Source organism: Sorex fumeus, unplaced genomic scaffold, assembly GCF_029834395.1.
Source record: "Sorex fumeus unplaced genomic scaffold, SorFum_2.1 ptg000030l, whole genome shotgun sequence".
Classification (NCBI taxonomy): domain Eukaryota; kingdom Metazoa; phylum Chordata; class Mammalia; order Eulipotyphla; family Soricidae; genus Sorex; species Sorex fumeus.
The window spans coordinates 3598756-3623154 of record NW_026606087.1 but is presented as its reverse complement, the minus strand read 5'-3'; the positions used below and the strand labels follow the sequence as shown (position 1 = coordinate 3623154).

General features: G+C 40.8%; 1 protein-coding gene across 1 annotated transcript in view; it reads left to right on the top strand.

Annotated features, from left to right (window-relative positions):
- The window catches only part of SPON1 (spondin 1), a 361268-nt gene that overhangs the window by 132790 nt on the left and 204079 nt on the right, over positions 1-24399 (top strand). Inside the window, exons 4-5 of the mRNA XM_056116221.1 lie at positions 18965-19038; positions 23460-23582. Coding sequence (XP_055972196.1) covers positions 18965-19038; positions 23460-23582 — 197 coding nt within the window. The remainder of the gene's footprint in view (positions 1-18964; positions 19039-23459; positions 23583-24399) is intronic.

Here is a 24399-nt window from a genome sequence, read left to right as displayed (position 1 = left end):
GTATTTAGGCTTGCACTAAATCTAATTTTTCTCTATCGGCAATAATAGTTAAAATATCTGCTCAGGAACATATTATTCTCCCATTTTACAGAAAGGTAACTGAGGCACAACTTGTGCAACATGATAAATTGTAGAGCTGGGATTTGAACACCACTCCAAGTGTTTGACTCCACAGTCCAAGTGTTTATTGTGTCCTTGTGTGTGAGCAGGTCTTTATGAAGCTGGGGTCTCATGAGGACTATCAGTTTCTGCTTGAGGCTTGCAGGCCTCAACAGTTCTCCAACTAGAGGGGTGGCTGGAGAAAAAAAATTTTAGATTGCTGAGTCACCTCCCTCGAGCTCCTCTCGGCTTTTTCTGCCTGCACTATCCACAGTCCTGTGAGACTTAGCCTGGGGCCAGGCAGGCTGAAGCCTGGAGGCACTCGTTGTGCCCTGGGCCACTACAGAGCCAGAGTAGCTCTTGGAAAAGGGCAACAAAGGGCCTTGTCAAAGAAGAAAGGCTGAGGATCCGGTCCAAAGGGCCCTGGGTGAGACAGACCATCCCAAAGGAGAAAAACATGACACACGGTTGGGTCAAAGTGAACAGCTTTGTATGGAAACCAAATACAGCAAAGGTGAAAAGGTCCCATGTGTATGTCAAGCCTCAGGTGGCACTTAGAAAAGGAACATCAATGTTTCTCTCACCACCCACTACCCCCACAGGACTCAATTATTCATTGCACAAACATTTAATGAATATTCATCTGAGAACCTGAAATGCCAAGCTCTCTTTAGAACAAGGCTGCATTTCCCTTTTCACTTTAGCCCCTGGAACAAAGCCAGGAAATGACAGAGAGGTATGGGTCTAGCAGGAGGGGGGTGGGGGGCCGAATCGGAGTGTGGGAGGGGAGAACAGCAAGCTCCTGCATTGCAGGCTATCTCCAAAACAGCTCTTTATAGAAAAGCCTAATTATTCCATTATTCCTCCACCAACAGGAAAAGTCTCCCTTTCCGCACCTCTCTGGCAGTCCCTACCATCTCAGTTGCTAATTGCATTTTCAGGATGGCTCTAGACTGACGGCAAAAGTTGCATTAGACAGTGTGCTCCTGACAGGCTTTAGGGTCAGACGGGTATAGTCCAGAGTCCCAGAAACCACAGCCTGTTTCCTGTCTATGAAGTGGAGATAAGGAAGTAATGTATGGGAATTGCTTCTTTTTTTTTTAAGTTTTGGGTCACACCCGGCGATGCACAGGGGTTACTACAGGCTCTGCACTCAGGAATTACTCCTGGCGGTGTTTGCGGGATCATATGGGATGCTGGGAATTGAACCTGGGTCGGCCGCGTGCACGGCAAACACCCTACCCGCTGTGCTATGGCTTCAGCCCCGAGAATTGCTTCTTAAATTACTGGATTTTTTTTTAAGTTTAGGGATCACAGACCACTTTCCCAATACTCTTGCAAGTTTGGCATTGTAACCATTCTGGGAAATTAAGGCACTAAGAGCACAGAGCTAAGAGTAAGCCTTGAGCAGCTGGGTATCCCAAATTCCCTCTCCCCACATCCACCAAAAAGGCTCAGAGAGATGATATGAATTGAGCTGAATCACAGACACTGAATGTCAAAGTCAAGATAGAAACTTGGGCCAAATTCGGGGGCCAGAGAAATAGTACGGGAGTTTAGCACTGCTGGGTGGAGCCCAGATCCCAGACCTCACTACCTCAAAAAAGAAAGGAAAGGATCTTGGTCCCCAGTTTCAAAATAAAAAAGATATGTTATGTCTTTGTACATTTTATCTCATGATTAGAACCTCTGTACAACATTGGATCCTATCTTTGTCCAGTACTTGGGGCTGGAAGTTTCCTTGTCATTTTGAGTCCAAGAGAGCCCTCTGGAGAAATCAGTGGCTTGGGGAGTTGCTCTCATTGGATCCCAGATCCTAGCTCCATTTGTAGCCTCCGTTTGTTTGTGTGTTTGTCTGCTTGCTTGGTTCAGTTTTGTTTTTCATATACAAAAAGGGAAAAAACAATAGTGTCTACCTCATAGATGTGAAGATTAAAGAAGATACTCAACTTCAGTGGCCTTAGGCCCTGGCTGTGCACTGGAATTGCATAAGCAACTTTTCTAAAAACCAGTGTTCTGGCCACCTTCCTGGACATTCTGAGATCTCTGCTCCAGGAGGAAATTAGAACTTCAAAATATCCCCCAAATGTCTAATAAACAGACAAGATTGGAACCTTTAAATTATGTACAGTACTTACTGTAAGTTTACAGTCACATGGAAAACTTGGAGTAAATCAGTAAACATTAGTTATTAGTTGTTGTACAAGCTCATGGTAAAGTCAAGTGGTATGGGGTAACATCTACAAACATACAAAAAGGAACAACTACTGTGCAGCATGTTGTGGGTGAATAAGGAGATGAGCAAGAGAGAAACCCTGCCGATAAGGGTTTCATTAACTTTCTAGTTGGGTAGACAAAACATAACTATATGGCAAGTTAAACAGCAATGCTAGTTTTAAAATAGAAGGAAGAAAGGAAGAGCACATTTTTCAAGTACCCTTTGGTCCTAGGTAGGCACTTTCAATCTTGACTTGATTTCATTGACTCTCATAAGTGACCTGTAAAGTATTACATTTACCTTTTGTGTGTGTGTGTGTTTTGGGTAATACACAACTGTGCTCAGGGCTCATTCTTGGTTCTTCATTCATGGATCACAACTGGTGGGCTAGGAGGAGCTTGCATTTGTAGAGTAGGAAATTGAACTCAGTGTTGTAATTTGCCTACTAACTTGGCTACTCAAGAGGTAGAACCAGGATCAGTCCTGATATGCCTGATTACAAAGTTCTTTCCTTTATACCATTTTAAAATTGTTATCATGCTGACTTAATGGGGATTATAAAGGAAAGTAGTGAAAGTAGTTGAGATTAGAATTTAGGACCTTTAAATCCCAGTCTGTATGTCTATTCTGTCTGTTCTGTATATCATTATATCAGTTTAATTTTCTTTCCATTTGCCCATCCATCTATATAATTCATTATGTTACATGGCTATAAAATAAGATTTTTCAATTAAACTATTTTGGTTAATTAGTCAGCCTTTAGAAAATATTTTAAATGCTAATCAATTTTCCTGAAGTTTAAAAAAAAGCAGTATGTTAAATGAAAGATTGTTTCTAGTCAAGCACAGAGAACTCGACTGAGGTTATGTTTCGATGTGCACCAATGGTATCAGAGGTTTTAATATATTTAAGGTGGTACTTAACTACTACTCCTAAATAGTAATAAAAATGGAGGAAAACAAAATTAACATGATTAAATACACTCAGAGACTATTTATTCTGTTAATTGTTAAAATTTAGGCAACAGTCAGATTGCAGAGAGACTTGCAGCTGCAGTTCCAAAATAGCTGGTCCTCCCCTCAGCTGTTGCTAATTAATGTGATTTTCCTAATAACAGTTTTCTGATAGCAAAGAGACAGTAACAAATCAAAACAACTTCATTTTTATGTTGATGGGCCCTGACAACAACAACCAAAAGAGCCCAATAGGATTCCAGTGGAAATGTGGCTAATTGCAGGCTTACGTGGGATGTTTCTCATGCACAGTTGACCCTCAGTGTTTCGAGTTTATCTGACAACTCTGTGGGGTATAGGGTCATGTCATCATATTAGCCACAGTCAGGCTGAGTTATAATGGGACTGGGAAACTCAGAGGGGAGCAGAAAGTGTTTTTAGACAGTTGTGTTCTAGATCCATTGCTTTATTTGACATTCTCCCTACAATCACCACCAAATAAATAAATAAATAAATAACCAGAATTCAAGAGTTTGTACTATTCAGTACAAAATTTCTCCAATACTGCTCAGAGTTAGCAGAGATAGCAACTGGAAGAAGCTAACTTTCAGCCAGAGTTGACTCTGGATCTTTTATTGATCCCCAGACCAGCCAATTACTGTTAATTATTTTCACCAAAATTTACTGCTTAGTGATTTATGAATCAAAGAATTAGTTTGACCTTCCTAAAAAGAATAAAAGTACAGGGAAAGCTAAGACCCTTGCTTTTTTTCTACTGATAATCTGATACAAAAGTACCACAAACTGGGTCTGTCAGTGACATGAGACCTCTGGCTCTGAGGACTTCTCATCATGGCTAGGGCAGCCTTCAAGAGAAGATTACCGCCAGTAGGAAGTTGAATTGTAGCTCTTCAAGACCAATTCTGTCAGTCCAAAGAAAGACTATGTAGACTGATACATTTGGACGGTGTGGGGCATAAATATAATGCAGCTTGTCATTATCAAAAGATCATTAACCAATAGCCTGCTAGGATAAGGATTCTGCTAAGCTGCTTTCTTGAAATGTCTCTTATTTTGTGTCAGAAACATCCTTGATATGGAGTTCTCCAGAAAACTAGGAAAAGTTATATATATGTACATATATATATAACACTTATATATAAATATATATAAGGGCTGGAGCGATAGCACAGCAGTAGGGTGTTTGCCTTGCGCGCAGCCAGCCTGGCCGAGCCCGGTTCATTCTTCCATCCCTCTCGGAGAGCCCGGCAGGCTACCGAGAGTATCTCGCCCACACGGCAAAGCCTGGCAAGCTACCCATGACATGTATTCAATATGCCAAACACAGTAACAACAAGTCTCAAAATGGAGATGTTACTGAGCCCACTCGAGCAAAATCGATGAACAACGGGAGGACAGTGTGATAAATATATATATGTATATATGCATACATATATATATAATTTCCAATCTGATAGCACAACTCATTAATTTGCAAACAAAGAGCCAGGAATTGCCCTGGAAAGTTTGATTTTAGGATCCACCACACCTGAGGATGTGTGTTATGCTGCCCCCTGGAGGTGGAAATCATCTCCTTTAATTCGTGCGCCCTTTTAGAAACCAGGCATTTGAAGAATCCCTCTCCCTTCCCCTTAGTCCTTCCACCTCTGGTTTCTATTCCTGCTTTGTGAAGTGTCTAAGCATACGCCCAGGACACATCTTTAAATTCAAATTCCTCATATCTGTACAACATACATTACGCAGATGAATCCCATTAAGATGGCTATTTTTATGAATTTGTTGGACCTTAATTTATTAAAAAAAAAATTGTGCTGCCTGGTTTAAAATGGATAAGAGGCTCCAGATCATTCCCAAATGCCCAATCTCAAGCGTTAGTGAAATATTTTAAGTTTGTCATAATTTTTTAAAAGAATCAATCACTTTCATTCCACTCTACATGAAAAATCAAGCACTATTAGTTTCTTTCCCATATTTTTTAAGAACTACATAAAATTTCTTTTTTTTTTCTATTTTCCTTCCCTCTCTTCCTCCCATTCCTTCCTTTCTGCTCTTACCTCTGAAAGTATTTCAGTGAGCAGGGATAGAAAATAGGGCAAAACAGGAACAGATTTTGTGCCTTACATTTGGTCTCATTTGTTGCTCCAGAATTCTGCAGGGGTTTAATATGGTCATGACTTACCTCCTATGAGCTCATGTGACACACAGATGAGGTCATATGCTACAAGAGGGGTACAGATGTTGAAAAGAAGCCTGGGACAAATCTGGAGTAAAAAATATAACACCTATTAGGGTCTTTTTTGAAAGACCAACTTAAGGGAGAAGCAAAAAAGAATGTATAGTACAATCAGCAACTGTATTTTTCTTTTTCTTATTGTCTTTTGTTTAACTTTTTGTTTAACTATCTACTAGCAGAAGTACTGCCAATCTGCTGATTCTAAACATTGTGAAGGCAATTTTTTTTTGATGGTTTCTTTGGGAAAATGGTGATTTCATCAGCCAAACTGGCTAGCTTTGAAGAAGGAAAAAGAAAAAGGTGGATTTAGCTGGCCTATAAGCAAGGGGTATGTTGAGGACTATGATCAGTTTGCTGTTCATGCAGCATTTTGTATGATGTTGCTAATATACAATAGTGAATGCTCTTTGCCCTTTCATGGACATACTATGGTCACACCATACTTCATGTTGAGTATAAATGAGTGGAATTTTATGTAAAGTCAGGATATGAAAACATATCAAAACACCTTAAATGTTTCTTTCATGAAAGTTGTTAAAATAGTGTTTAGCAGTACCCAAGAGTCCAGCAAGGTCCTTCCTTAAAAAGCTCAGAAGCACAAAATGCAAATATATCATCAATTACATGGTAACACAAGATACTAAAGTTCACATAAACATCAACAGTATCTAATGGTCAAAGGCCAAATGAAAGGTAAAGATCAGCAGTGTTCTAGAAACCCAGAGGAGGTCTCCAGGATCTGGCAGGGAGGTGGCAGCTGAGTGAAGTGGATTAGGTAGTGAGTGCTTTGCTACTTTTCTGAGTAGCACAGTGGGAGCACAGGCAGGATGTGGCCTAAAGGAGGATGTCGCACCCGGGTTCTGCACTCAGTGAAGAGTCAGGAATTAAGGGTTAAGGTTAGACCTAGAAGGCAGTTTGTATCTGGGTGCTCAAGACCTTGGGTGCTTAGCCAAGAGTTTAGATTTTTATCTATGAATAAGAGAGGAAGCTATGTTTAGGAAGAACTTAACAACAGGTCCAACCCTGTCCTTGGATCAGCAGGTGGAGATAGGAAACTTGGGTTTCTGGTGATATTGCTGCCTAATCATCTATAAACAGAAATGACAATGTGCGGAAGGGACTATTATCCTCTGTCCCAATGAAGGGGAATTGGATGGGTTGGCAAAGGTAGGAGGATATTGTGATTGCATATGGAATCTTTTATTTAATCTTCCGCATGTTTTCTTTGAGGTTGGCCTGGAAAGGGCTTGGATATTAATAAACAAGACCAGGTTGGGAGATGGCTCAGTGATTATAGTGGCCCTTACACTTATGTGGCCATGAGTTCAAGCCCTGCTGCCACCAGATGTGCTGAAGAAAATTCTGGCAGTTGTCCTGAGATCACAGACATCTCAGGAGATTTCCAACCACACCACAGTCAGGTGTGTTGCTCTGTGACTAAAGGCTGTGACTCCAGGTGAACAGGTCACCTGAAATAAGGTTGTGTGACCATAGGTGCAACTCCCAAAGAGCACGGTAACCAGAATGTGCAAGAGTACCACAACTGAAGCAACTCCCAAAAGTGTGCAATGCCCTGGTGTGCAAGCACCCCAGTGAAAGAGTATGGTGCCCAGTGAGCTCTAGGGCCATTTGTGCAAGTACCATGTTGAGAGTCTGAGATTACCAACTGAAGTCTAACCAAGGCTTGATGTGGGGGCACCACAGCGAAGCACATGTGTAACCCCTGGTTATCATAATAGCATTAACAAAGGAAAGGGGATGGGGCAGAGAATGATTCACATTGCTTCTCATAGAATCTTTCCCCAAAGCAATGCACAGACTTAGAATGGTGTAGGCTGCTATTTTCTGAACCCCATTCTAACTCTTATCTAAGTCCTTTCTCCGCCTTCCACATATCTCATTAATCTGGCCCACAGGAGGGAACAACTCTTTATAGAGGTCAAAACAAACAAAACACTATCCTCCCGTTGTTCATCGATTTGCTTGAGTGGGCCCAGTAACATCTCCATTTTGAGACTTGTTGTTACTGTGTTGGCATATCGAATATGTCATGGGTAGCTTGCCAGGCTTTGCCGTGCTGGCGAGATACTCTGGGTAGCTTGCCGGGCTCTCTGAGAGGGGCGGGGGAATCAAACCCGGCTCGGCCAGGCTGGCTGCGTGCAAGGCAAAAACCCTACCACTGTGCTATTGCTCCAGCCCTTATAGAGGTCAATGTGCAAAAAAAAAAAATGTGGGGGAATGAGTAAGGACAGAGAATCTTGTTCTGCAACTCAGGGGATTCTGTCGCCCATGGAAACAATTCTGCCAGATCTGACTTATGGAAGCCACAGGGAAAAGTGGGGACTGACAAGGCAGATCAGGAGCAATGGGAGCAAATGTGACAAGGGTCTCAGCCAGCCAGAAGGGAGCCAAGGAGGAGCAGCATTTCCTCCTTTGGGAGAAACTGGGGCCAAATCAGGTGATCACCACTGTACCCTGCAAGGAGCAGCAAGGACACTGCCAGGAGCACCTGAGAAACCCAACCCACTTGGCTTTCTGGCTTTCTGCTAGTCAAGACTGACTCTATTTCTGATCACAGCAGAGCTGGGCAAGACATAAGTCGAAGGCTTGGGTGCTTGAAAGAAAAATAGGTAACCTTCAGGTTTAGGAACAAAGGTAAACGCTTATTGGGAATGACCGCCATGCCCTTTCATACATCTGCTGTCTTTCCTATCAGACTTCAGATATCTCTAAGAATTCTAGCAATTCTTAGAGATCCTGAAGGTCAGGAACCCCTTTAAAAGACAGATCGAAACAATGAACTCTTAATTAAAAGCATGCATTGGTTTGCATCATACACAATTTTATCCTTCTGAAGTCTGTGTGAAGACTCCAGATCAAGAACTCCAGGTCCCATTAGTCTTAGGCAGATCTACTAAGCCCCAGACATGTCACATGAATGAGAGTCCCAGGGCCCCTGGGCCACATGGTCTGGTGAGGGTTTACAGAAGTAAAGAGTTGGGGAGGAAGACAGGTGGGCACTTACTAGCAGTGTAACTATATAAGACATCACACAGTTGAGTGCCTGGTTTGGAGACCAACCTGTTAACCTATTACTAACTGGTAATATCCACAAGTACCAGTAATCATGTTGCAAAATGCTAAATTACATACTAAGGCTACTTGAGATAAGTAAAGTTTTAGAAGCATCAAACCTCCTGTTGTTATATCCTTTGGTGGGGGTGAGGGAAGGGAGGACATCTGAAAGTGCTCGGGGTTTACTTCTGGCTCTGCACTCAGGAATATATGCCTGTTGGTGCTCAAAGGACCATACAGGATGCCAGGTATCAAACCCAAATCAGCCCTGAGCAAGATGAGCAGCCTACCCACTATACGTTTGCTCTAGCCACTCTTGTAGCCATATATTTTTTAATTTTTTTATTGTTCAGGATTGGGTTTCAGTCATATGTCCCCAGTTTCTTTCCTGCCCTGGCCCCCACCCCGCCACCAGCCTGCTGTTTTGCTGGTTTGCAATACTGAAACGTTACTGAAAGGTTATCATGTTTATCCCTTTACCTACTTTCAGCAATCAGTTCTTGTTCAGAGTGATCATTTTCAGCTATTACTGTCATAATGAAATTCTCTATCCTAACTGCCCTAGCCCCACTCCACTAGTAGCAATTTTTAACCTTGGGAAGTCCCCCTGAACTTTGTTCCTGCTGTCCTTGGGTATTAATCTCCTACTATGTTTTTTTTAATCCCATCAATAAATATAATCATTCTATGTCTATTCTTCTCCTTCTGACTCATTTCACTAAGCATGATGCTCTGCATGTCCATCAATTTGTAAACAAATTTCATGACTTCATTTTTCCTGATTGTTGCCATATCCTTAAAGGAATTTTTCCTTGTATTCAGGAGACCTGGGCTTGATCCCTCCACTGCAGAGGTCCCTGAGTACCGCCGGGAATAGCCCCAAGCATGAGTCTATAGTGTACTGCCTGGTGTGGTTCAAAACAAACAGAAAAAGTTTTTGGGGGACTGAAAATGTAGCATAATATGTTGTCTTCACCCCCGGCTCAAGGTTTAGACATGAATCTCTTTGCAAGATTTAAAAAATGCCATGGATAATTTAAGTTAGAGGAAAGAATCTGTGAAGATCCAAATGATACTGATAAAAAATGAAAGCTCAATGCAAAACAATGATAAGAAATGAGAAATGGTTCTGTGCATTACCCAGAATTGCCTGCCTGTCACAGCACCACCACTGGGACTCCAGTCTTGCAATCTATTTATTTGATCCACATGAATTTATTTAAGATTTTTCCAGCAGATGTCAAAGTTTTAGCCAGTGATCTCACAGGCACCCCTGAGGTTTCCACTATTCCTCAGTCCTGGTTTGCTGTGTGAAATTCTCCCACTAGAGAAAAAAAAAAAGCATCCCCTCACCTGTCAGACTCCCACCTCCCCACCTCTGCAGCTTGTTTCTCTCCAAGTTGAGGTGCATTTAGAACCTGCTTGTCCAGTCCAGTCACTGCAAACAAATGATTACAAAGTTCTAGCAAAACATGACCTCTCAGCCACCATATCGAGGCTCTTTTAAAAAGAGCCATCTGGATGGTCTTTTGTTTTTGTTTGTTTGGGAGGCCACACCTGGTAGAGCTCAGAGCTTGCTCCTAACATTTTACTCAGGAGTCACTTCTGGCAGGCCTGGGAGATCAGCTATGTCGCTGGGGATTGAACCAGGGTTGTATGCACCTGACCCACTTTACTATTGCTCCAACCTCCTGCAAGATCTTCCTACCACAGCAGTCTACCTCTGTGCCAACTTGCATCTTTCAGTGGCTCCCTGATGAATCTTCTTGGCTTGGTCTTTAGGGTTTCAGAACCTGTTCTCCCTTCCCTCTTAAACTTTCCTCCTCTGAGTTCTCAGAATGCTCTGTCCATTCCTCTTTCCATCATTTAGGCCGGTTTTCTGGTTGGTGGTTGGTTTCTTTTTCGTTTTGGCAGTTCTGTGATAACCCAGAGTCTTATGCTTGCAGGGCTAATGCTCTACTGCTCATCTCTGGCCCAAGGACTGCCTTGAGAACAGCATTCATTAGAAAACTCATCTGATTTAAGCAATGATAACTTCAACAAACAGTGATTTATTTTTCTCATGTGAGAAGAAAGCCAGAGTATTGGGGATAATTAAGTAATAAAATGATGACAGGGCCAGTATTTCTGTGAAAAAGAGAACTCTTGATTTTTCTCATGGTCATAAAATGGTTACCTTGTGTCATACATTGTTATTGTAATTGAGGTTGAATCAAGAGGGGCAGATTACAGTGGGTTATTAATTTTGTTAACCTGAAAAGCCAAGGTTTCTCAGGAGGTCTCCTCTTCATCCTGTACACCTCTTCTTACATTACTGAGATCATATGTGGGTCACTACAGGGAAGTGGGACAGGGTCATGACTGGCTTACTTGGTACTCTCTCTCTGCATCAAATGAGGGTTCTACACGCATAGAAGATAGAAGGAATAGATACTGGATCAGCTCTAATACTCACTATGCGGTATATTAATCCATTAGTTTAATATTACCTCTAAGGGGCCAGAGAGATAGTTTAGGAGGTAGAGTGCTTGTCCCATACACAGCAAACTCAGGTTTGATTTCCCAGCACCACCAAGACTGTCAGAAGTGATTCCTGAGCACTGCCAGGTGTGGCCCAAAACCCACACTTCCCTCAAAAAAAAGGTCTTACATCAGACTGTCAGCTCTTTGGGATCACATATGCTATATATATGAGTAATAGTATTACTCATTACTATTATCTCCACTTTCTGACTAACTCTGTAGCACCTACTCAGCTTAACAAAAACATGATTAAATGAATGTCTATTTGGTTTGAATGCCTTTTACACATGAGTTAATTCTTTTCAAATATAATCCAATTTTATTCTTTATACCTCTTAGGAAAATCAATTCCTCACTGTTTATTTTCCATTGAACGTTTAGGGATAAATTTTAAAGTAATAATATTAATAAGATAGATAATAAAGTTGAGTTCTGAAATCAGATGAGAGAAAATGGAGCCATAATAATCTTGTTATCGCCAGGGTCATTCTAGACAAAAATAAACTGCTGAAAATATTTTTCCTCTTGCTTTTGTTCCAAACCAAAAGCAGAGCTTTGTAGATGTAACTCTGTTCCTTTGGAGAAAGCAAAAACTCCAGAGTTTCAGTGGTTGTGAGTCTTGTTAAATCTGTAGTCTTGGTAAGAGCCTAACTGATTTCTCAGCCAGTTTCTGTCATCACATAAAGAGTCATTTGGAAATTATCTTAGAGTGTAGCAGATGTCTTGTCCACCTTTTCTTTATACTAGCATAATCTGACTGCCACCTAACCTTATTGTAACATTTTATTCCGAGACTCAAGTCTGGTGAACTGCATATCCTGCTTGAAATATTTTACCAAAGTTTCACAAAATGTTGCCAAGAGGGTAAAGTGGGCAAAGTGTTTGGCCTTTCTGCAGTTTTTCTTAAAACCGAATCTAAAATTTTTTTCCCTTAAAAATTCTAAAAGTTAAAGCAATTTTTCCTCCTTTCCTATTCTTGTCTTTTGTTTCATTTTCCAGCTTCACATTTTTCCTTCTGGTCTCTGGGAGTTTAGTTATGGGGGGACAGACTTAGTTTAGCCCTCTGTGTCAGTTTTCTCATCTGTAAAACAGGGATAATAGTCATAAATAGTCATAGGGCTGTTGGGAAAATAAAAGAAGTTAATAGTTATGAATCACTGAGGGGAATACTTAATTTATAAATAAACAAAATTAAATAAAATATCTTATTTATTTATTTTTTATTAGTGAGACACCATGAGGTACAGTTGTAGACTTACAAATTTTGCGCTTGGGTTTCAATTATACAATGATCAAATACCCATCCCTCCACCAGTGCCCATTTCCCACCATCACGGATCCCAGTATCCCTCCCAACCCTCATCCCCACCATCCCACCCTGCTTCTGTGACAGGGCATTCCCCTCTGTTCTCTCTCTCCTTTTGGGTGTTGTGGTTTGCAAAAGAGGCATTGAGTGGCAATCATGTTTGGTCCATAGTCTACTTTCAGCATGCTTCTCCAATCCTGGGAGTATCCTCCCAACATCCTTTATTTGGTGCTCCCTTCTCTATGTGAGCTCCCTTTTTCCCTAGCATGTGTGGCTGGCCTCCAAGCCATGGAGCAAAATTCCTGGTACTAATCTCAGCCACTTGAAATATTTTATATTTATCCTCCTTCCTTTATCTGAGCCAGCCCCAATAAGTTACTAAGTCCTGATTAATTTTCCTCTAACATGTTTCTTAGGTTTTCCCTTTCCCTTTCTCTCTGAAAGTTCACACCATCAGTACCACCATCGTTGTGTCCTCCTGGAACTTTGCCATGGCAAAGTTAGTCTCTGCTCTTCAGTGTCCCAGGGCCCCTCCCTGATTGTGCTTACGTTAATTTCCTATTTCATTCTTCAGGGATTTGTGTGTTTATGCTCCCCACTGGACTAGAAACTCCTTACTGAAAAGCACTATCTCTTATTCGTCTTTAACTTTTCAACTTTGAGCAAAGTGCCTGGCACAAAATAATGTCCTGTAAGTTTTTTATTTTGTGAATCAAATGAGCAATAATTGGACAGGCATACCATAATTCTTCAGAGTAATGGAGATGATCAGTTCCTGAGTCTATAGTTTTGCAATCCCAAGCATAAAGGGTAACCTTGCTATTTGGTAGCTAGGGAGTAGTTGTATGAGTTTTAGATAGAATCCTACAAATAATCTTTCACTTCTCATTTTACCGAATACATTAGCATGGGCTGCCAGGATTCCTGTTCATTCCTGGACACAGTTCCATATTCTGAGATCCATTTGAATCAATATAAAAAATTGATCACAGAAGTTTGGATGTGACTTAAGTACTAGAGCATTTGCCACATTTCACTTGCAAAACCCTGGATTTGATCCCTGGCACGTATCCTTCCCGCTCCCTTACATACTCCTGAGCATAACCCTGAAGACCCCTAAGTACCTTGGCCCCTAGACACTGCTAGGTATAGAACCCAGAATGAAAATACTAACAAACAACAACTGGTAGGGGTCTATATCACATAATATACTCAGTCTCTGTAAATCTCTGTGATCAGCAGGAGTCCATGGTCAGGTTAGCATTTGGCCTCAATGAGAAGTGAAATAAAGTTGATAGCCTTCATTACTGATGATATTACCATCCCTGTGATGTTTGTATTTTGTTTCTTGGTCCTTCCACAGACTTTTTATTTCATTGATAGAAGGAATTAGATTTTGCTTATTATAAACTAGATCACTTCTATGGAAAACATACCTGAGATCATAGACAAATTAAGAAATGTTTATTAATAGAGAATAAGATGGATAAAAGTAATCTGAGACCACAGTCTTTATTTTGGCCTTTATTTTCTCCTCCTGAAGCAAGCACTCTTACTCCTCCTTCCACAAACAAAGGAGGCAAACCTCACATCAATTGTAATAACATCTGCTGTTTGTTATGTACTTTTAAAGCACTTACAGGCTTGTATTGAACAACAGTGATAGCTACCAAGTACTGAAAGTTGATTTTGTGTTATATGCATGTGGTACAAACTTTACATTAATTATCTGTCCATGATCCAACTTTTAATGATCACGTGCATTTTTAAGTCATCTGTAAGCCCATTTTTCCCAAATCTTTCATTTCTGAGGTCTCCTTGTCCTTTTGGTAACAGCAGGGATCTCGATTTTTTAAAAATAATTGACAACTCCACCCACAACTTCACAAGTCTACTCCAAAAAGCAAATTCCCCAAGGAAAAAGAACAGCCAGCGAATAAACCCTCTGAACAGAAAAGGACTGAGCATCTAAGAGATTCATGATGGTATTTCTGGAAAAGTTCTGCTTTGGGTTTAAAAGAAAACTTTTGAAATGATTAGTAAGTTATTTAGAACCTCAATATTCCAAAGTATGAGAAGTTAACATACTGAGAAATTTAATTTAGATTTCCTTAACACGGTCTCTCTCATGATAAGAGTGTATTTGGTATATCAGTATATAAATGCTATGCAATGGGACTGCCAAATTGCAACATAGAATGGGAGAGATTTGTCATTTTGAAATGCTAAGGGAATTCTCACTAACAGCTTTCTCATCTTGTAAAGCTATTATTTTTCTGAAGTATAATATTATTTATAAATCTCAGCTGGTTTTATGCTTTTGATAGGAACCAACTCAAAGTGAAATGCATTTTTCTCAGAATATAAAATCCTCTCAGGAGTTGACCAAATGAGAACTGAAAAGAACCATCTTTTGAGGCCAAGCATCTCACCATCTTGGTCTCTGCTAGCCTTTCCGTATGTGAACGTTGGTCTTCTTAGAGTTTTTTTTTTTAAATAATGTAGGAGTACTGCTATTTGTTCAGCCATTGATTAAACTGATTGAATTGGGCATGAACTCCACATTACTTTTTTATTTTATTGTATCACCGTGAGATAGAGTTACAAAGCTTTCATGTTTGATATTCAGCCATACAGTGCACTGGTGGAGGGATGGGTGTTTCTTTAGAGTTCTGAGCTCAGCTTCACTCTCCTCTCTCTGCACATGCTTTCCCTGGATGACATCATCCACTCCTAAAGTCTCCACTCGTCAGGCCCTCTCTCTCCTGAGCCCTTCTGTCCAACTGCTAGTAAACAGACCACCATAATATTCTGCACAGAGCTCAATCTCAACTTCTCTTTTTCGCCCCCAAACCCCATTTCTTTTCCTTGAACCTCAATATTGGAATGGCACTAATGTCCACATAAATAATTGAGCTTCAGCTTGTACTCCATAGAAGCTGATATTTAACACAAGAGATACAAAAAGTTAATAGACAATTACAATTTAGATTAGTAAGCGCTGTGGTAGGAGATCAATCAATCTGAAGGAAATTAACATCTTAATTGGATATAAGTAGGTAAGCAAACTATGCTGTGTGTATGTATGTGTGTATTCATCTGTGTGTGTGTGTGTGTGTGTGTGTGTGTGAGGTCACCTAGAAGAAGGGAGGAGTCCAGTGGACAGAGGCTAAGAAATATGAGATTTTGAAGACAGATGTGGTATATGACTTTCTGAACTATGGTTCAGGAAGAACTAGAGAGTGAAGAGGCCACACCACCAGGGTCAGGTAAGAACATGTAGGTATGCATAGAGTTGGAAATTCAAGATACGGAGGGCTGGCCAAGCACTGATATGTTTGCTACAGGGGATCATAACCCAGGTTAACAACACCCACTAAAGTCTCAGTTCTCCAGTGGGCTCTATGACATGCTTATATAGTCCCAAGGAAAATCATTTGGGGGTAATTTTCATACTAATTTTTTCTACACGGGCTACTATACCATAGCATACCATAGAAATAGTTGTCAATCCTTATAACCTCTTTGAGAGTAAGATTTCAGAGATATACAAAAGACACTTCAAATATGGGTCACCTGACTTAATCTTCCTATACCGTGACCATCCTTGCTTGTAAGAGAAAAGATAAATATGGCCACAAATTCATATTCATTCCTCTGGAAACAAGAACATTTTGATGAGTTTCCCAAAATTTGACCTGAAGAGACATGAAGCTATTTATGATTTTTATTTATATTTTGCTGCAGAATAGGATATGTTTGACTATGGGATGCTAATGTCTATTGCCATCTTAACTTTATAATATCTGAAAAAAATTAATTTCAAAAGCACCACTGCTCAAAATTTTTAGGTGAGGAATTTGAGGACCTTTAATGTGTGTATAGCAAAAGATAGTGCTATTATAATTTACCTAACGGGTGTCCCTAGCACAGTAATTGGTCCTAAATAAGAGCTCAGACATTACAAAGGTCATCTTAGACTTGGTAAAACAAAGAATGAGGGAACTTGGATCTCTTCTAGAAAATGCATGTCCTTGATCTCTGCTTTCCCAACACCCACCCACATTTTATAAACACATTTTTGGGAAACTTTGGGTTGATTGCATTTTTCTAAGTGTCATTATTCATGCTTTCATTCAGAGATTTTGTCATTACCATATTCACAAGAAAAGGAAGAAAAATCCAAGTTTTTGCTTCTGCTGCTGGCAAAAGCAGCTAATGGGTAATTCTCAGAAGAAGCCTGGATACTGGCAAGGGCCTGGGAAAGAAGTGGTATCAGGCAAGGGGTATAAACTACTCAAAGGCAAAAAGAGAAAAATTAAGCCAGGGAGAACTGGGGGGAAATTTTATGAAGTGTCTTGATAGCATGGCAAATTTGTATTTAGTCTGATAATTCAGGATGTGTTATTAGCAGGAGAATTTTATTGAAACAAAATTTAATTTGCACAGAAGCTGCAACCACATGCCAGCCTAATTTCACTCTGTGGTCCAAGTTTTCCTTTAGGAGAGCAAACCTAATTGCCTCAATCCTCAGGACTTACTCTTCAGATACCTTAGCAAGCTAGGCGTAAATGAAAGCTCTGTGAACTTGGGTCATGACCGTCTTCTCCCTTCACCCCTACCCTCACTCAGCTCATCTCACCTAGATTCTCTGGTTTCTTATGTCTGGGCCCTCAGATGAGCCCATGTCCAGCCCTACAAGGATCTGAAAAGGATGGCCTATCCCTCGCCTCTCCCTTCCATTGGCCTGTTAGCTCCTATTCTTCCAAGTCTAAGCTCAACCACCTTTCCTCAGGGTGGGGAGCCTTTTTGGCTTGGTCAGGAATCCAGCATCGTACTCCACCATTCCCTGTGACTCCTCTTTTGAGCACTTAACCACAGTCTTTTAAAGGGGCTTATGGTAATTTCACTGTTTGCTATCTCCCTTCCACTTTGGCCCCACCTGTCTCAGTCACAACAGTGTCTATATCTGACCACTATGCTATCCTTCATCAACTGTTTGTTAAAAGGCACTACTACATAAAAGAGGAAGATAAATGAGGAAGAAGGCAACATTGGTTAAAATGCAGGTGGAGCCTTGGGTTGAAATAAAAGCATGGGGGCCAGGATGCCTTCCACTAGGCTTTCTCCTTGTCCTTCCTAAGGGTTCCTGATGCATGTCTTTGGGGTGAGGGTGGGGGGCACTTTGAAAAGCTCTGGAGGGAGATGAGAAGCTCTGACTAACAGAAGGCATTATTATTTGGCTTTGGGGGTGATAATGAATGTTCTCAAGAGTGTTCTCTTGGCCTGAGGAAACTTTCTGTTTGATGGTCAACAGAATGGATAAATGATCAAAGCAGTTCTGTGTAGACAGGAAACATATTTCATTCATTTATTTCAACATCTTGTCTCTCTTGGGTGGGGAAAGACTGTAAAAGACATCTGTAGGCCGGAATAAATTTTATTCCTTTGTGAAAGTCTGGGTGTACAGCAGACATTTCTTTGGAAAGTGATCTTGGCCTAGGCCCAGACCATCGAGAAAGCTGTCTGGGTTGTTGGCAGATCCATGCACACACAGGCCCATTCCTGGTCTGAGATCGTGTAACAAAGGGCAGTGTGGGGCACTCCACCCCTTGTTTTGTGTGGTCAGCACAATAGAGTCTTAGGATTAGTTTACCTGCTAAATAGGACACATCTAAATAAAAATTATCTTTTGACTGAGTAACATTTTTTGCAGAAAATCAGTAGAAATGGCTGAGAGTCATGGGAAGTGTTGCAGTCTTGTGGTGTAGACTTTCTTTTTACTGGAATGCAGGGTTTTAGGATTCAACCTCTGTGAGTCCTGCAAAAAGTAAGCCACAGAGGAGGTTAAAGGAGACATGGTATGTCTGAGCCGTCTGAGATTAAAGAGAAACTGTGCACTGGTCCAAAGCAAATCATTTTTCAAATCAACCTCAAAGTATTTCTTCCAATTTCTAAGATCTTATGTTTGACATGTTTAAGAGAGAGCTCTAACAGCTGACGTCTTTGTTCAGAACGAAGGAGACAGTTTCGTCTAGACTTTCAGGAAAGATATAGAATGACATTTTCAGAGCAAATCAAAATATATTTTTAAATTCCTTTTTTCCCTCCTTCAGGAAGAGACTTTGACACATGCTTCTTCCATTTGAGCTTGGTTGATCATAAATGGCCTCAATAGTTTGAAATAAATTTAGAGTAGAATAAACCAATGAGGGAAGCTATTGAAAATGATGTTTCTTCACTTGCTTACTTCAGTACCAATTTTAGCACCACCAACAACACAACGGTTTATTGAATGAATTCTTGGTATGTGCTGAATTCTTGACATACACTTTCTTATTTTTGTCTTTAGAGGAATCACCCATGAGGTAGACAGTATCATTATTATTATTAAGCCAGTTTTCCAATTAAGGCACAGAAAGTTCCAGTGACTCGCCTAACACCACAGTCATGGGCGGCCAAGTAAGGATCTGACTGACCCCCTGACCCAAAACCCACCTTGCTCACCACTACACTTGTCTTTTCTTTCACTACAGGGCCAGTATTGTACAGAAACGCATCATTTATTTTCAAGATGAGGGCTCACTCACCAAGAAACTTTGTGAACAAGGTAAGAATTGCAGGTGGTGAGGGCCAAATACTTGCAAGGTCCAGGCATTTGGTCCAGGAATCTGGCTACAGTAATTAAGATCGTTGGGTTTTCTGGGTTCCTCCAGGTTCTGCTTCCTTGCATCTCTCCAATTTTTAATCTGGCTGTGTGCTGTGGATAATTGGATCTGCCTTAAGCTCTAATTACTCAGTGTGATTCCCTGGGTAGGAGATAATGTACCTTATATTGGTGCCGTCTTCTTATTTTGTGAAACTGATCATTCTGAAGAGGTTCCTTGGAAAAATTCACAGGACTTAATTAAGGAACGCACAATTGTGTACCTTTTAGAAGTCCCCTAGTGACTCTCTAGACTAATCACCAGCAGGAACGTATGTAGCACCCAGCTCTGCCACAGGGGCTAGAAAATTGCAACTGCTGGGCCAGGAACTTGGTTTGCTTCCTGGTGACCACCACTACATATAGCCTTTGGGGCTTTCCTTTTCTGTATTTAATTGCCCACAAGTTTGCTCAGCCTTTCTCTAAACAAAGAACATCTTAACTGTTGAGTCTCTTGCTTCCTAAAGAACTCTCTCCTTCCTTCCTTCCTTCCTTCCTTCCTTCCTTCCTTCCTTCCTTCCTTCCTTCCTTCCTTACCTCCCGGAGATAACATCCAGGTCCCATAGTTAATCACACATTAATGGGCTGCTTTATGATCCACACCCACAAATGGCAATCTCTCCATGGTGCTATGGTTCTGTTATTTTGACTATCAGAGAGGATACTACCCTGCATTTCCATATACTGACAGCAATTGGTAGCTGAAGTGCCTTTTTTTTCTTTGCTTTTTGGGTCACACCCAGTGATGCACAGAGGTTACTTCTGGCTCTACACTCAGGAATTACTCCTGATGGTGCTCGGGGGGCTATATGGGATGCTGGGAATCGAACCCGGGTTGGCCATGTACAAGGCAAATGCCCTACCTGCTGTGCTATCGCTCCAGCCCTTAAAGTGCCTTTTTAAAAACTTCAGTCCTAATGTGTGAAGGCTTGTCTCAATTATAAATATGCAGAAATACTGCATATACACTTTCCATAAAAGGGCAAATATCTATTGGTTATCATCACTTTTGAGACAGAGATCCTATCAAAATGACAAAGCATGCATGTTTGTTTGTTTGAGGGCCATAGCCTAGTATCCCAGTACTCTGGTGTTATTCCCAGCTCTGTGGATATGAGAGGTACTTAAGCAGTGCTTGGAGAACCATGTAATGCTAGTGATTAAATTCACCTACTGCATGCAGAGCATATGCTCAGCACATTGAGATATCTCTATGGCTCCCATGTATCTGTTTGAAAAGAGCTCTAATAAAAATAAACACAGGCATACCTTGTACCATGTCACAATGAAGGGAGAGAGACAGATGGAGAGATGGAGAGAAAGCCAAAGAGAAAACTGCAGGAGAGATCAGGTATTGAGAAAGGGAAGAGGAAAGAATGTAAAGAACAAGAACTGAAAAGGATCTCAGGGTTTAGAGTAAAAATGACTGTGGTTAAATAATGATTTAAAAATAAAAATAAATTTTAAATTAAGAGTGAAAATGGGGGCCAAAGGGATAGTACAACTGGTAGGGTTCTTGCCTTGCACACAGCCATCGTGGGTTTGATCCCCTGCACCACATGTGGCCCACTGAGCCCCACCAGGCGTGATCCCTGAGTGTGACCCAAAAATCAACCAACCAAGCAAACAAAAAAACCCATAATGAGAAGAGAAGGCAGTACAGCAGAGCTGGGTAACCTTCAGTGGACAGTCCTGCTGTGGTTTAAAGAAGTGGTAAGTTAACACTTTCAGCACTGCCTCTGTCCTTTGAAAACATGCAAGACTTTGCCTGTAAGAAGCAGTATATCTATTTATTTTCAAACTGAGGCATCTTTTTAATAAGCAGAAGTTTATTTCCCTTTGGAATTACAAGAGATTGCATATAAATGCATTCCCTTGAACTCTAAAATATATTTAAGCTTGGTACTTATGGTCCCAAAGTTCTTTTGATGAGCTAAAGCTACCAATTTGCTTTATTCTGCCTCTTTGAGAGATTATTGCTGCCTCATTTAACAGCCTCAGATAGCTACAATGGCAACCCCAGCGTGTACCTCTAAGCTCTGAATCCCTTTTTCAAAATTAACTTAGATGTTTCACATTATCGTTGGTCATTGTGGAAATGTAAAAAGAAAATGTCTTTAGAAGTTATTTATTGACACCACCTTTCCTGCAATACAGAAACATGGCTGGTCCCTGAGCTATCAAAGTAGCTCACACAGGACTCCAGCCTGGGATGTGTGTATCTATTGCAGTAGGGAGCCTGCCCCAACGCACAAATCTCTGGCCTCTTCCCAAGTGTATTTACAGTAGCCAAACAATGTTTTCTATTTTGAGTGGTTTTGGTCATCTTCTTTGAGACAATGTAGAAATCCTGGAACTGTGACTGGAGGTAATCTTTAAAATGTACCATACTTCATTGAAAATAGCGAAAAGAGACAGATACATCAGTATGTACGACATGCAGACCTGTCCAGCAGGGGCTTCTGGAATGATCAAAGCATATGTTCACCTTTCTTTCTCTCTTTCTCTCTCTTCTTCCTCCCTCCTTCTCTCTCTCTCTCTCTCTCTCTCTCTCTCTCTCTCTCTCTCTCTCTCTCTCTCTCTTTCCTTTTTGGGTCACACCCAGTGATGCTCAGGGGTTACTCCTGGCTTTGCATTCAGTAATTACTCCTAGCAGTGCTTGGAGGATTATATGGAATGCCAGGATCTAACCCTGGTCAGCCTAGTAGAAGGCAAACACCCTACCTACTGCACCATCTCTCCAGTCCCACCTCAGTGACATTTCTACCCGTTCCACTCACTAACCCAGTATCCTTTGACTGGTTACCTAATCTGCCTCAGTCTAGAAAATAAGGTTAACCAATGTACTTACCTTCTGTAACTGTAAATATTTAAAAGGAATGAGCACACAGAAGAAATACATTTTATTTGTTTTTTTTATATTTGTTATATTTTTTCTCCACCCTAGATCCCAGAATCACTGCTTCTACCATCTCTGATAGTGTATATTCACAAATAAATGCAGTTAATCCTACAAGAAAGATTTATAAACTACTCCTGACATTCAAAAATCATTCTTTTTGTTAATGCTTTTATACAGTATTTAAGAATAAATGTCCAATTTACAAAATAAAAAAAAGTTTTTGCTAATACTGCTACAAGAACTGAAGAAAAAACAACTGAAGTGAGTTACATCTTGTAGTCATTGTTTTCATCTTTCAGGAAGCAGAGCAAACTGAAAACAACAATACATGGTTAGGGATGTGGGCTTGACAATCGGAAATACTGAATTTATTTATATAATCTCTCTTTCCCCACTTATCAGCTATTCACAGCTAAATATGTGGGTGGAGAGGGAGCTTTGCTTGCTTTTTCCTGGCTGCTTATATACTCAGACATGAACTTATTCTCAACCCCCACCCTTTCCAGTAAAGCCTCTCAAAGCTTGATAAGAAGTGATGTGACTATCTATGCATTTTTTCCCAGCAGTCCTTTACATCTCTCTACTTGTTTTCCCTGATCTCCTTCAAAGCTACTTCTTATCCTTGCAATTTAGCCCCAGAGAATATTTCTTGGTGAAAACACACACATGCGTATTCCTTTAAAAATGTAGTAAAGAAATCTTGGTTTGGGAGGGCTGGGGAAGAAGATTAGGGCCCAGAAGAGATAACTAATTACAGTTTATCCCTGGTTTTCTACATACTCTTATTCCTCAGCGACCGCCCAGTTTTCCTCATATTATTAGAACAATAGTTCTGATTTATTCTTAATTTGTAAATACAGTTACTGTGCTTAGAGGTATATGAAAACCTTTATAACCTCAACACTAACTTTATTCTGGTTGTTAATAATCTATCAAAACTGCTCTTTTCCCAGGGAGCTCAGATAGAGAAGGGAGCACCAAGTAAAGGGTGTTAGGAGGATCCTCCCAGGATGGGAGAAGCATGCTGAAAGTAGACTATAGACCAAACATGATTGTCACCCATTGCCTCTTTTGCAAACCACAACACCCAATAAGAGAGAGAGAACAAAAGGGAATGCCCTGCCACAGAGGCAGGGTGGAATGGGGGGATGGGGGGTGGGAGGGATACTGGGATCCGTGGTGGTGGGAAATGGGCACTGGTGAAGGGATGGGTATTTGATCATTGTATAACTGAAACCCAAGCACAAAAATTTGTAAGTCTACAACTGTACCTCATGATGTCTCACTAATAAAAATTTAAAAAGAAAAACAAACTGCTCTTTTCCCAAGAATGAAGGATGGGCTGAGACCAAGATGATGTGGCACTGCTCTATAAATGACTCAAACTTATTTTCTCACTGGTTGGCTTTCCTAATTGTTTCAGATTCCACACTTGATGGAGTGACCGACAAACCCATCTTAGACTGTTGTGCCTGTGGAACTGCCAAGTACAGACTCACGTTTTATGGGAATTGGTCTGAGAAGACACACCCAAAGGATTATCCTCGTGAGTAGAGGAGCTACTTTATGGGCCCAGGAGACAGTAGAGCTCTTTCTGGTTATGGGATCTACTAGCTAAAGTGTGTAGGGTCGGCAGCTCATACCAATTGACTAACGAAACACATTCCAAGTGAGTGAGTGAGTTCATCAAGTTAAGCAGCTATCAGAGGGGTATGCTTTCAGCTTCTTTGCAAAGAATTACTCTGTGTTTTCCTATCTCTAATTGTGAAAAAGTATTACTAGGGAATCAGAGAGATAGCACAGAGGATAGAGTGGTTGCCTTGAATGCAGCCAACCCAGATTCGATCCCTGGAACTCCATTGGTCTCCCGAGCGTTGCCAGGAACAATTCCTGAGTGCAGAGCCAGCAGCAACCCCAGGAGCATCACTGGGTGTGACCCCAAAACAAGCAAACAAAAATAGTATTCTTGATGTTGTGCTGTTTAACTTCAGGTCAGTCATATGGTATTCTCAGATCTGCTGAAATGGCTCTATCCATTAATTACACAACAAGTCTACTTGTGCTAGAAATACTTGGCAAGAGACTTTTGTTTGACTCCACAGACCATGGTCAGTGATTATTTGACATCCTCAACCAGAACAGGTATTGGTAATCTATCAGCACTCCCTTTCCCTACTGAGTCCAGAAATCACCATAGAATCCTTCATAACACCTTTTTTCAAATTTCAGCACCAATCTATGAGAGCTATCAAGCGAGACCCAAACTTTGGTTTTGGAGTATATCCTTAACCAGAGCCCTATAATCTCCCGTTTCATCATTCAGTGGTCTCAAGAAATATATAACATGTGCTATGTACCATGGG